This window comes from Thermobia domestica, chromosome 7 (assembly GCF_964235325.1).
Source record: "Thermobia domestica chromosome 7, izTheDome1.hap1.1, whole genome shotgun sequence".
NCBI lineage: Eukaryota > Metazoa > Arthropoda > Insecta > Zygentoma > Lepismatidae > Thermobia > Thermobia domestica.
In genome coordinates, this window is record NC_137460.1 from 289706185 (window position 1) to 289721176 (window position 14992).

At 34.8% G+C, this 14992-nt stretch overlaps 1 protein-coding gene across 1 annotated transcript in view; it reads right to left on the reverse strand.

The window, feature by feature from the left end:
* Positions 1-14992, reverse strand: part of LOC145691020 (uncharacterized) — a 60001-nt gene that overhangs the window by 24743 nt on the left and 20266 nt on the right. The window contains exons 5-6 of the mRNA XM_081766557.1: positions 3566-3725; positions 2449-2589 (exon numbers count right to left, since the gene is read on the reverse strand). Coding sequence (XP_081622683.1) covers positions 2449-2589; positions 3566-3725 — 301 coding nt within the window. The remainder of the gene's footprint in view (positions 1-2448; positions 2590-3565; positions 3726-14992) is intronic.

Consider the following 14992-nt stretch of genomic DNA (forward strand, 5'->3'; position numbering starts at 1 on the left):
TTGGCAGAGTGGAAGAAATATCATGAAAATAAGCGAAAGGAAAAGGAACGTATCCAGGGAGAAAAGGGAGATAAAGAAAGCAACAAGAATTAGCAAAGAAAGTCAAGGAAGAGAAGAAAGTAAAAGTTCGACGAAGGAGAAAATGTGGCATTGTCTTCGAGGAATCATCCGACTCTTCCATATAGCTTCAACTTGAATCTGACGGAAACAGTGGCGATTGGTATCAGGGAAGGTTGTCAACTAGTGGAAGTGAGTCCGAGGGCAATTTTCACGTCAACGATTATGTAATTGTTCAGTACGAAAGTGAATATTTTCCAGGAAAGGTTTTGAAGACCGAGCAAAACGAAGCTTTTGTCAAAGTCATGGTGAAGACTGGATATGGCTGGTATTGGCCGAAATTTCAGGACAAGCTATGGTATGCATATGACGACATTTTGAAAAAAAATCAATACCTAAATATGATTCCCAGATGGATGCATATCTGATAGAAGAAATTCACAAATACCATGTTAACAAAATGTAAGAAATGTCTTGGAATTTAAAACAGATACATTTGAATAAGTACCCAAAGAGCAGATTCTACCGTTGCTTCTGTTTAACCTATATTTTGAAAGAATATTTGATGTTATTCTTACTAATATAAATGATTTCATTTTACTGTCAGCTTTTGGTACATTACTATGTCAGGCGTTGGATCATTGGTATTTTCTGCGTGTCAGCAACTGGTACAAGTGGGTTATGTTCCATATAAATTTCAGTAACTTAATATGTTTATCTGAAGGTCTCATATCAATTGAAAACCTTTCCTTAAACTTAAACCTTTTAGTTATTAAAGCCATAATCCTTGTATGTTGTTTTATTTACAAACCAAGGCATTAGATTTAGAAATGCATCCTTAAAGTGTCAGCTATTGGTGCTGTTAACTTATATTTCAACAAAAATTTTCTTGTAGACCTTATACTTATCTGAAGAACTACATATATGTTGTGAAACCCAAACTATCAGTTAATTCAGTATGATGTGCTTATTCCGTAGAAAATACGAAAACTCGATTCAGGGGCCGTTGAAAAATTTTGTGGCCCCTGATCCAAAACTAATTATTGACCAAGATCACAATCTTTTAATCCATTTTAGTTTTCCTAAAATTCTCGTTATGTGAAATAAGACTGCGTACATTACATGGAAGTCGTGTGATCTACACTTCTAACAAATGAAATCTTTAAGTTTAACGTCCCACGGTTATGCCGGTTAGGCTAAAGGAGACGGTGATAATGACAAACTGAGTGAAATGCTGGAATGAAGAAAGTGGGAGGAAACGGGAGAACCCTGAGAAAACCCACGAGCACGGTGTTTGTCTACCACAAAGTCCACACGGCGCGAGCTGGGATAGAACCAGGGACCCCAAGCACCGGAGGTGAACGCTCTACCACTGAGCCACCGCGCTCCCCAACACTTCTAAGAAGTGTGATCTTTTTACGATACATTAGCAGAACGACGTATCTTAAAAATCTTAGGCTATGTGAGAAGAAAAATCATCTGCCCAAAATATTCCAACTTTGCCTAAATTTGTCCTCCATCAAAAATTTGAGACCACCATGTCTACGTAAAAACTGCTTAAAAATATTTCCACATAGGAAGACTTGGGGCAAAGAATCAGAAAAGTAATTTTATTTTCTCCATAATAGTAGGCAAGCATGTCATCTGGTGGCAGTTTTCGTGAAGATAAGATGAGAGGGTGAGTTTATTATTATTATTATTATTATTATTATTATTATTATTATTATTATTATTATTATTATTATTATTATTATTATTTAGAGGAGCCTTTTGGTGAATAATTTCGATGGTGTCACTCCCTGGTGCATGGTGTGTAAATATGGTGTCATCAAAATGAAAATTCCATCATACAAACACATTACACATCATATCTCAGGTATTTTTTCTCGATTTTCTTTTGTTCTTTTAGAGCAAACAGTTACATAACGTGTCACAGTATTCCAAGCGGTGATGATATTTAATGAGAAAAGCAAAAAGGCTAATTCTCACCGCAAAAGATATATATAGAGAGTTTTTTTTTTCTTTTTTTACATGTAACGAGTAGCGCTTTCGGAAGAAATCTCTTTCTTCATCGGGTGGCTTAAAATTCAAAAAGGACTTACATAACGTATTACTGAGAATTTAATTTCCTTTAAAATCAGCTATGAGAAAAGAAAATCGGTCCGTAAACAACGGAGATAATGCTTGTTTCTTGAATCGAGTTGTTCATCATTTTGATGACGTCATCATGTTTGAATGCAACGCACCTGCCACACGGTATGCTTCTTGTACGCATGGTCCAATACTATGATTAAGATTTTTTTTCTTTCTTTCAAGCATTTGTGGTCAAAGTGCAGAATGTTTTTCCCAAAGAATCCTTCATCTCTAAACAAACCATTAACGAATTCTCACCTATATTCTTGTCTCCAGCCTCTGTCTCCGAGCCGTCCTCCTTGTCCTTGGATGTGATGGACCTGATTTGCTTTTTCATGTCGAAGGCTACAGACTTCTTGGCGAAGTTCAACTCACGAGGAGGTCCTGTTGGAGTTCCACCTAACAACAAACATGTTACAGTTAATATTATACTTAACTAGTTGTTGCGACTAAGCCTACAGAACACCACAAGTTAAAATCGTGCTTAATTTAAACCTCTAATTCTTTATTTGTCCTAATAATGAACAGCAAACCACGTTCATGTTCACTATCATCAAATAATTATATTGAAACAATACAGTTTTAAAATTGCAATTAAATCGTCATAATAGTTTCAAATTAAAACACTGCACTTTTAAAACCAATTAAATCGTCACAACAGTTTTAAATTCAAACAATACAGTTTTGCAAATGCAATTAAAACATCACAATAGTTCCGTAAGTACTCGCGCTGGGGTCCGGTAGACCCCCAAATTGATATTTGTTTTATTACAATAATATATATATATATATATATATATATATATATATATATATATATTTAATACTTAGCGTAACTCTAGACATGTTTTTAAAAGTATTTGCTGCAATCAGATTTTTTGAACTCGTTTTGAGACATTTTTTAATACTTTTTCATCAGGACTTCTAGCCAGCAACACTAAAGTTACCTGGTTGGGGGTCTGTGAACACCCTGCGCGAGTACTTAAGGGTTAAATTAAAACTATAGTTTTTAAATTGCAATTAAATCGTCACAATAGTAAGAATTTAACACAATACAGTTTTTACATTGCAACTAAATTGTCACATTAGTCATGGAACCGTGAATCGGTTACATTTTTTTTTGACACTGAAGACCACATTATAATTTAGTCGTATGTTTTTCTTCTATATAGGGTAAATGTTTGCTTGTAAATTAGTGTTTTATTACTTATTTTAAGAAAAGAAAAAAAAATCTCTCTTTTTTAATCTTTGAAGAAAACCTTAGCATAAGCAGTGAGGATATATTGAAGGCTACAGTTCTTTATTTCGTACCAAACAGTAAGTACATTTGCATTTACTTTCCCACTATATTTCACGTTAGTAGAATTTGCCTTACCTTGTAATCCACACTTCATCCTGTAGTATTTCTGCTCCAATGCACCCAAATGTTCCAGCATTTTGTCGTCAAAAATTTGTTGCAGGTCCGATTGCTTTTGTGACAATGGCTCCGTGGCACTTTTGGTGAAGTACTTGCGGTACTTTCTTTCCAGACCATACTACACAAACACAAATGCGCAAGTGTTAGCAGAAGGAAAATTTATTTAACGATAGCAATTGATCCATGTTAACGATAATTTTTCAAACTTATTATTGATTGTTTTCTGCTATGACGCAAGAGTAACTAACTAGAAGAAATTTTGTCCATTTTTATTATTTTGTAATGTAAACTGTAAAAACACATAATTATACTCTTAAGTAATTATCTCGTAAGTAAAGTTCTGTTTTGAATTTGGAATTTACTACATAGGCAATATTACTGCGATTACTTCGGTATAAAATGTTTACCTTACAATAATACAGTAGGGGCGGTGGTGGCTAAGTGGTAGTTCGATCTCAGTTCGCGCCAAGTGAACTTTGTGGTGACAAACATCGTGAAGTGGATTTTCTCGGCTTTCCTCACTTTTTTCATTCCACCATTTCATTCATTTCTCATCATCACCGTCTCCTTTAGCCTAGCAGGATAACCGTCAGACGTAAAACTTATAAAGATTTCATTTTTCAGTAATACAGTATTTAAGTGGCTATATATTTTAGCGATCAAACAGATGATTGGTGTGTGTGGTTGCGGCTTTAATTTTTGATGATTCAGTAAAAAAACTTTCGGTGCTGATTCAGAAATTGATGAGACAATATAATGTTTTATATATATATATATATATATATATATAAGACAGAGGTGTAATGTAAAACGTCTACGCAAGTTACCAAGGGATCGCAGTAATCGAGCACTAGATGGCTCTGACAGTCTTTTGAAATGATACAATATTTCAGGAATTTCGGTATCGTGGAGCTTAACTTTTGTTTAATTATTTTTCTCACGAGGAAATCAAGAAGCAAGCTCTGCAGTCGATCGCTGAAATATAAAAATTCCTGTAATATTTAATCTCATACTGTCAGAGCCATCAGGTGCTCGATTAGTGCGATTCCTTGTTAAATTGCGTAGAGGTTTGGCTGTTTACGTTACATCTCTGTCTTGTTATTTTCTTTGTGCTTATATTAGATGAATAACTGTTAGTTTGTATGTATTATGTACACTTATGTCCAAAATTATTGTCGCTTGTCTATAAATATGTTGTTGTAGGAATATAATTTGATAACAAATGCGCCCGGTATTTCTTCTAATGTTAGTATGTGTATAATTGGCAAAGACATGTATGTAGCAAATTTCACGTCAAAAGAGCAGTAAATAAGAACAATAAAACGAAAATAAAACGTTCTTGTCCATTTAGCAACATTTTGTCTTATTCTACTTTTCGTATTTATAATTATTTTGCTATGAAATTTACCACAAATATACATTTCCAGATTATACACATAGTATCAGTATTAAAAGTATCCTGCAAAATCATGATCAAATTATATTCTTACAAGAAGACAGTTATAGATATTCGACAATCATTTTGGACATAAGTGTACATCCGATATACAAATCCACACTTTTGCCTTGGCATATTTCTAAGTAACCGCATCGAAGAGACCGAAGCCTGGAAAAGGCTAGGCTATCTCGAATGTTTTGATGCGTATTCTAAGGGCGGGGGAGGAGGGTTCAAGGATGAAAGCTGGTTTAAAATTTATGCCAAAAATAGATTAGGATTAGAAATTGGATCTCTGGGCTTTCAGCATCTATAGCCATGTTATCCCGTCACATATAAAGGACGATGTCTCTTGGCAATCACACTATCAGAGGAAAGGAAAGGAAGGAAGCAGCCTGGGATTTCTGTGTTAGATATCATCGGCATTTGCCTGATGTGAATAAGGAAAACCCAGAAAAACATCACTCAGGATGGCTGTGAGAAAGCTCTTACACATTTTCAACTGTGTGCCAAAAATAAAGTCTCATGATCTTCTGATTTTAGGAACATGACACTCGGTATGTACTCATTTTCAAAAACAAGTGGACATATACATGTGACTTATAGTCAGGAATAAATATTGTTGGGATAAGGCACCCTCGGCGGTGGGAAGGGAGTAATACGTAAAAACAATCGAGAATGACCGAAATTAGTGTCGAATACACAGTTTTCGGGGTCGCTGAGATGAACAGTAATACCCCGATACTCTTTTAGTCCAAGTTGGGACGGGTAGTGAGAAGGGATGACAAATAAAATGTCCAAAATGACTCACATTAATGCTGAATCGACAGTCGGGATCGCTAAGTTGATTGATGGAAATTTATTTAAATCCAAGTTTAGTCAACAATGATATTTAAACCCAAGTTCAGTCAACAATGTGCATGTCAGATGGCTTGGGAATTGTCTGAAGCAACGCCAAAGGGCATTGCTTCTTATTTATTTTATTCTACTAAGTCTTTCTCATTTTCAAATACTGTACATATGCATTATTCTTCCAGTACGAAGCGGGTACTTCTGCTAGGCTTATATACAAAGTTGGATGTTTGTTTGTTTGTCCGTTATATAAATCCACACTTCGTGTAGATTAAAAACATTACATTTATCCTGCCTTATCGACAAAATCGATTCTTAGTATCAATAAACAACTCCTACTTCCGTACAGGTTTACTTTATGAGGGCAAGATTTTTCTGATTATAAATAAAGCGCTTTCTGGCAAGATTTTAAAGATGATAGCACATTTAGAATTTTTCTTGGGAGATGCCGGGTATTTCAGCTACTATTTAAGACATATTGAATTCTACCTTAAAAGAAAATGGTGTTGGAAGCCAATGGGCTGATTTCTCATAACCAGTTAAACATATGGTTTCTGGTTTGCCTCAGTGCTTTGTATGCTAGAACTTTAATGAAACTGAGAGTGAAAAGGTGGAAAGGTAGGACCAAACTTCCGAATTTTTTCGCTCACTGTGCCGTACCTTAACCACTATATTGCCTAGTCCATCATCATAACAGTCATACTCTTTATCCTTAATTAGTTTACTTTTGGTCTGGTTTTTATTTTATAAAAGTTACATCAACTTTTCTTTAATTTCCTGAAATTATATGTAAACAATACTACTAGATTACAAGGAATTAAGCGATATGGAGAAGTTTGAGTCGTGTATGTGCATCCTAATTAGCTCAAGAAAAAATACAGTGCCACTATCGGTTAGTCCTAATGTGACTCTCGTGTTCTGATAAAGCCTCCTACCACAACTTCCATTGTAGAAGCTTTCTACGAAGCAAAGACAGGAGAATCTTTGCAGGTTTTCCACAGCTCTAAACAGCAGAGTTTGATCAAGTGGGCCCAGCCCGAAAAAAACCCATGGTTTTTTTTCGGGTTGGACCCGCCTTAAAAAAAACACCTAGATTTTTGAGTTTTTTGTTAGTATATTATTGGTACAACTAAGGTGCTCACGTTGAAAGCGATTTTTTTTTCAGATTATGGACTTTCCTTGGGTGAATTAGATGCTTTCACGTTAAAGTATACAATAACATTCAACATAAGACCTTTATGAAGTTCTGAATGCACTCAATGAATAATAATAATAATAATAATAATAATAATAATAATAATAATAATGATAATACACATACTTTAGCTTGAGATAATTTTCTGGAAAGAACCATCTTGCAACAAGTGCTCGGGAAATTCCCGTAATTGAACGCACAAAGTATCGAAGTGAACTTTAACAATAAGATCTTATTTTACGTTGGAAAATATTTATGTCGTATAAGACATTTTGAAACATTTATTTTGTAAAACATGAATTATATCTTCGTTTTAAATTAATATATTTGGTATTCATATTTGGCGAATGTCACTGAGGTTATTGGGATGATTCGATCTACATTTGTTCGTTCGTCTGTCTGTACCATACGTACTACAGGGTACCACTTTCGGTCTTTTAAGTTTAAATTTTCAGGGTACAAGCACGAGACACATTAAATTTCCTGTATAGATTTTGGCGGCATACCAACGTACAATTTCAAAATGGCGGCCATTTTTTTTCAAAATAGCGGGTATCCACGCTACAAAGCGCAATTTTCGGTCTTTTAAATTGAAATTTTCAGAGTAGAAGCACGAGACACACTGAATTACCTGTAGATATTTTGGCGGCCATTTTCTCAAAACAGCAGCGAATAGAAAATTATTAGAAGTTGTGCCAATGATAATCTTGAAACATAAATCATATTTTAACACTTTTACCGCAAAGACATTGAAATATTTGGAGAAAACCGAATTGAACCCGAAAAACCCGTATGGACCCAAGTGGGCTGGGCTTTTCTATTAAAAAAAAAAACGGGTTTTTTCAAACCCTTCTGCAAAGTGGTGCACGACGCGACGAAAGTGTTCTCTTTAGGAAAATCAACAGAGCTTGCATATGGTGACTTCACTGGTATTCTCAAATGAAATAGCCTTAAAAACCGGTAGTTGTTTCCATTCGTTGCAGAAATCTATGCATAAAATGAGATGTAACATAAAGGGCTACGATAACTATGATAAGGGCTTGTCTTGGTTCGAACGGACTTAACTTACGGCATTCCTATACAGACGAGGCATCTGTGTCAGTAGGTGTTGCTGATAATACGTAGAGTTCATTTTACAGTTTTAAGGCATCTGACGAATAGTGAATCTTCCATTACAGTAGTATTTCATGATGAACATATATTCTTTCGAGAAAGTTGTCTTGCAACGATGGATGAATTGTGAATGGTGCTTTTGATCGGCCGAAATGCAAGTTACCATTTGCTCTTTCTCTCCCAACGAATTGCCTCATTTAGATAATGCCCTCTACACTTAAATACCTTCCGGAGGTTAATTTATCGCGCAGGGTGTGGTTCACAGTTCTTTGGCATTTGTTTAGCCATCTGGTCATTGCGAATTTTGTATGGGATCTTTCTGGAGAGCCATTCAGAGCAAACTTCTAAAACACATATGAAGTCACTACACTTCACGGTCGCATTCAACACCCCTTGGTTGGTGAATAGCTGGAATCTTTTGATTTCCTAACGCTTAATTACGTTAATTATCATCTTGATAATAGGAAATCCTATGGTTCCCCCTCCCCCCCTCCCAATCTTCAATTTTAGACACACACTTAGCTGTAAAAAATGCCACTTGTTCACTTCGGGAGCTAAGATCAATACACAATACACTTGCGATAGGAAAACACTACCGCAGGCTTATGCTGGGATGTTCACCTTCAAACAACCTGGTGTGACACTGTGTGCACAGTTGAAGATGAAAATTGAACATATGCACGTCACTCAAACTTCTATACCTTTCGACAGCAGAACGATGTTTTTGTTTGAAATTTAATTCCACTGTCAAACTGGTTATCATAACTATGAGCAGATTGTTTCTTCTAATTACCGGTAGCAGCCTTCAGCTACCACAGAAATTAAATTGTTTCCTAGAAGTAAATACATTTAATATACAGGTGTGTCAAAAGTCCCTTACCACCCCTTATAAAATGAAAGTGAGAGTAGATAGCCGGAATTGGTAATTGTAGGGATATGTTAGGCCAAGGGGAAACTTTATGGTGCGTGTCAGTTGAACGGCCGCCATCTTGCTATCCGCCATTTTGGATCTTGATTAAAAAGTTTAAATGGGAAGGGGGTCATGCGATATATGAAAAAGAGCTAGAATTTTGAGAGAAACTCAATAGTGTAACCAGATTTAACGTACCTTTAATGACTTTGGAGTTACAAATTACAAACACATGAATCTCAAATTGAGGAGCTTGTTTGCACTTAAGCCATTTTTTGTAATTTTACAGGAGAAGCGAAAAACATGTATCGCTCTTGTTCTACATTTAATGAAGAATATTTGAACGATATCTTTTATGTATAGTGGTACATAATAACATGCTACATTTTAAGAAATGTCTGATTTTAAGTTTAGGCCTAAATGGCGGGAAAATGTTTCATTTCTTTCCTAAAACAACTTAAATCATATGTTTTCTCTTAAAAAAAAAAAAAAAAAAAAAAAAAAAAAAAAAAAAAAAAAAAAAAAAAAACAGCTGCTGATAGTGATTACACTCTACTATCATTATATCTTGTAAAACATATAAAATAGTAATTATAATTTATATTTGATTATAGTAGGTGCTTATTTACACTAAGAATAAATGATTTGTATGTTTTTAATGAATTTTTATTTATTTTAGTTCTAAGATTTATATTTTAAACTTTTATTCTTTAATGTACTTTTATATTTTATCATTTCTTTGGATATTGTATATTTGAACAAAACCAATTACACAAAATTTACATAATTTTGGAGCAACAACGATGCTCGTACTCAGTACAACAAAGAAGAGACATTGTGATTTTGTTACCTATGAAGTATAAAACATTTTTCCAGACATTCCCACAGTCTTTATACGAAAGGCTCTTCGAAATTTTTGTATAGCAGTTCATTGGGAAATTTCTGCGCTCTCCTTAGTAAGTGTCTCTTCATACAGAGCTTGGTCGTCGTCACTGAGCTCTATAAACTTTAAAAGTTATTTTACGTCTTCTTTCTTTACACTGGGAACAGTAGTTGAAATTCTGAAGCTTGGAGCTTTTGTAAGGCTCCTCTTTACAACAGCTGAGTAAGAGTTTGACCCTGCATAAGTATTTCTGTACCAACAGATTTATATTCTTTGCACAACCAAAGTACACGCACTTGTGACAGTTTTATTGGCATTGCTGATTTCAACGCTTCTTTGGAAAATCTCTGAAAGTTCTTGCACATCCATGATCCCCAATCAGAGAAATGGTAACAATGAATATCAAAGTTTCAAAGAACATAAAAATACCGACGTAACTTGAGTGGAGTCTGGAATTAATATTTTTAATGACATAGGCGCATTTTGGAAAAAAATGTGATTTTTTGCATTTAATTTCAAGACGACTTATGTGAGTTTTGAGAGGTTATATAGTCAGGCATGTGTATCTACTCCTAATACACAAATAAAACGCAAAAACCGAAAATTAAAAAAAAAAAAAAAAAAAAGTGACTTAGGTGGTGTTTGGAAGCAAGCTCCTCAATTTATCTCTTATTTCTAGATGCTGAACTATGCCATCAGCCAAAGCCGACCGCGTCAAGATCGTTAAGACGTGAGGTGGCAGAAGTGTCTGTGCTGCAGCTCGTGATTTCAATGAAAGGCATCCTCAACATTTTTCAGTTTCGCACGTTACAGTGGCACATTTACTGACCAAGTTCGATGAGAGAGGTACAGTCAAGGACAGGTCATGATCAAGTAGACCCAGAACTGTCACTGACAAAGACATAGATACGGCACCACTCGGATCGTTTGTTAAATCTCTACAGCACAGCACACACCGAATATCACGAAAATGCTACGTCAAACAAACCTCCATTTGCACTATATTACAGATGCTCAAATGGCACCCTAACAAGTTGCAGCAACATCTTTCTCAGGATGATCCACATCGGAGAATGTAATTTTGAGAGTGACAGTGGACAATTGCAGGACACCAACTTTGCAACGGAAATTTTACACACCGATGAAGCAAATTTTTACATTACAACGGAGGTAAACAAACAAAATCTATGCTACTGATATCCAGATAACCCGAAGTGGACAGATCCGTGTAAAATGATGGTGCAGGTAAAAGGCATGGTGTGAACAGGGATCTGGGGAATACATCTCATTGGCCCATTTGTTAGCTCTGATACCTTAACTGCATAGAGTTACTTGGACACGGCTCCGGATGGCAGTTTTGCTGTATTTTACCAAAGTGATGGAACGTCACCTCATTATAGACTGCAGGTTTGTCAGTATCTCGATGAAAAATTTCCTAGTCGATGGACTGATCGACGTGGGCCAGTGGAATGGCCTGCCAGATCACCTGATTTATCACCACTGCACTTTTAAGCATGGGATCACTTAAAGGGTACGGTATGTGCCAAAAAGATTATGGATTTGGATCATTTGGAGCAACGGGTACTGAATCCATGTGCACGAATTACACTTGACATTGCTCCGTGTTCATACAGTTTGGAAGACACATCTGCGAACATGCATAGCACAACACGGCCAGCACATTGAACACATTTTGTAAGAATAATCTGAGTTTTGTGTGATTAAAACTTCAAAGTTACCATAGTTACGCTAAATTTAATTACACCATCGATAAAGTAAATTTACGTAAGATTATGTCAAAAAAAAGGAGGACAGAAAAAAAATTTAAAAGAAAATATTTTTTTTTTTACTTAAATCGATTTTTTAAATTTAAACCACATCTTTCTCCTCGTATAATACAAATCGAGAACTGAAGAAAAACATTAGGAATTAGTATTAAATGTTAATTATACCATTTAAGTCAAAGTATTGGGATTGAACTTTGAATTAATCCCCGATCGTTAGCCTATTTCAATCCCAAACAGTCTTTTTTAAGCATTAAAGAAAAAGAACAGCAACGTTTATCAACATGGCATTTTTTTTTCCCACCAAAGTTATTGATATTTGGCAGGGACATAAAAAAAAAAGAAAGGCAGTCAAGAGTAGTGTTGTAAAAAAACGGTTTTTTTTCTGTGAAGTTTTTTTTCAATAAAAAACATCGTTCTTTTTCATGTTTTTTTTCAAATGTCTGTTTTTTTTCTGGCAGCTATTATTTATTGATGTATGTTGAAGATTATTGAAATAATCAATAGAACTTGAGTCGAAGCCCTCGTGACTTACAAATCGTTTGTTTCCTTGTACATATACGAGCAAAATCGTGTGATTATTCCTTTCGGACCCAGATCATTTTTGGCGTTTTCATACTTTGTCAGTTAGTGACGTATTCCTCAAAAACCATTTACACTATTGATATGGTTAAGACCTTGTTTTTTAGAAAAGGAATGTGGCTATTTTTTGGTGTACGTTACATTGCAGTGTTGCGAGCGGGTGGGAAATTACTGAGGGAAATGTATGGGTGAAAATTTACAAAAAATCCCTAACCGAAATTCAAGATTTTTTGTATCTAGCACCACTGTTGCCATATGGGTCTAACTCACCTAAAAAGATTCTTTGGTGCGTTGACAAGGTACAGTGAAAACCTGAAGTCGCTGGCTTCCATTCAAAGAGAGAAAGAAAAAAATCTGTTTCCATACACATGAAATTTTGACACTTTTTACGCCTCAAAAGCAAAAATCAACAGATATGCCGACGCTACAGCTTCTCTAATTATCCTATTTGAAACTTTTTATGGTGTATTCTGTAGGCTAGAGAGAAGGCTTTCAGGTAGTGGTACATTTGTTCCAACGTAGCGAGCAAGAGTGAAATAATAGAGGGGAAAGGGAAATTTGCCGAATTTTTCACTTACAATCGGGAATTAATTGTTTTGGCTGGAAACATTGCCATTTTTTTGACTACTAACTTTTGTTGTAGTAATTATAGTCTTGACTAATAATAATATCGTTGTTGTAAACAATCATAATCTCTCCTTTTTACATCTTAGTTTCAATACTGATGCTGAGAAATTCAGGGTGTTTCAAAATGAATATCGGGGAATTAAGTCTTCGTAGTACTTATTACATTTTACGCACAATTATAAGTACATCAAATAAAAGAACACCTCAAACAGTTTTTGCTTCAAGTGTTCGATGTGAGCTTTATTCGTCACATGGCACACATTGAGTCAATAGGTGAGAAAGGCCTATAAACTTTCCGCCATATGGCACAAAACATTCAATTCATACAGACGGTTGCACTGTAACTACAGATTCAGTCTTTGCAAGGTTAAAACACACAAAGCTGTCTGGTCTCTAGTCTCCATCTTTGCTACTTGCTCTTTCTAACGGCAGACAGAGGAAACAATGCATGGCATGCGTGTGTACAAAACTGTTTGAGTTGCTCTTTTATTTGATAATACTTATAATTGTAATAGATACTATAAAGTTTCAAAACCCTAATATTCATTTTGAAACACCCTGCATTACTTCAAATTATGTTATCCTATATTCATGTCTTGTATGTACACTCATGTCCAAAATTATTGTTCCATGTCTATAAATATGTTGTTCTAGGAATATAATTTGATAACGAATCCGCCTGGTATTTCTTATAATGTTAGTATGGTATAATCGGAAAAGACATGTATGTGGAAAATTTCATGTCAAAACAGCAGTAAATAAGAACAATAAAACGAAAATGAAACTTTCTTGTCCATTTTCTTTTACTCTTTCTCACTTTCGTATTTATAATTCTTTTCCTTTGAAATTTATCATAAATATACATTTTCAGATTATACACACAGCATCAGTATTAAAAGTACCCTGCAAAATCATTATCAAATTATATTCTTACAAGAAAACAGTTATAAATATGCAACAATCATTTTGGACATGAGTGTACATATTATCGGGCCTGACCTAGGCAATTTGTCGCCCGCGCAATGATGTAATTTGCCGCCTACCTCTTTCTCCAGAAAGAACAAATCTTAAAAGTCACGATTTTAAGTATGCTACTCCAGCATGAACAACGAAAGGGAGGGAAACTACACCCGCACTCAGAAAGGCTTATATACTTACTACAAATACAATATTGTTGTGTCTGTTTTTTTTTTTTTTTTTTTCCTTTAAATATTAATCTATTATGTTAGTGAAAGATAAAGCAAATACATCTGAAAGATGGTAATCCATTTTATAGAATTCAATATCGAGTTTCAATCTCAACATATCAGTTTGCAATTATAGTGCAACTAGCTCTTTTACCTTTATTTCTTGATTTTCCTTCTACATCTGTTATTTTTTTTTTTTTTAAAGTGTTTCCACCTTCAATGATAACGATCCTATTTGCGACAAAGACAAGAGAAGCTCTGCTAACTAACCAAAGGGGGCAGGCATTCGAGAATTGAGTTCCTGTATTTGACAACAATCAAGCAGTTTATTCTGGGATTTATTTTACCATTTGCTTTAGCACTGATCATGAGACTTAAACTAATGAGACCTAAACATAATTTATGAATGTAGTATTCAAATAGAAGGTCAGCTTAGTAAATTTAGCTACCATGATCATGAAGTCTGTCTCCAACAAGAAATATTTATTTTAAATAAAATACTTATGACAGATATTGCAGCCCCGTGGAAATGCACGTGTTGCACATATGATAGAGCCAGCAATGCATATCATATATCAAGTCGACAAATTATTTATATATGATATTCAGAAAAATATTAGTAGGCAAATTAGTTTTAGTTTTTACCTTTAGACAAGTTATTTGCGTTTTATACTGTTCGTTATATTATTTTCGTACTTATTAAAGGCCTACTTTCACGAAAAAAAAATGTTCATTTCTACTTTTATTTCTTCGTTGATATTGGTGAAACATTACAGAAACCCGGATTCTTAGTAGGTACACTACTCATATAAATTGT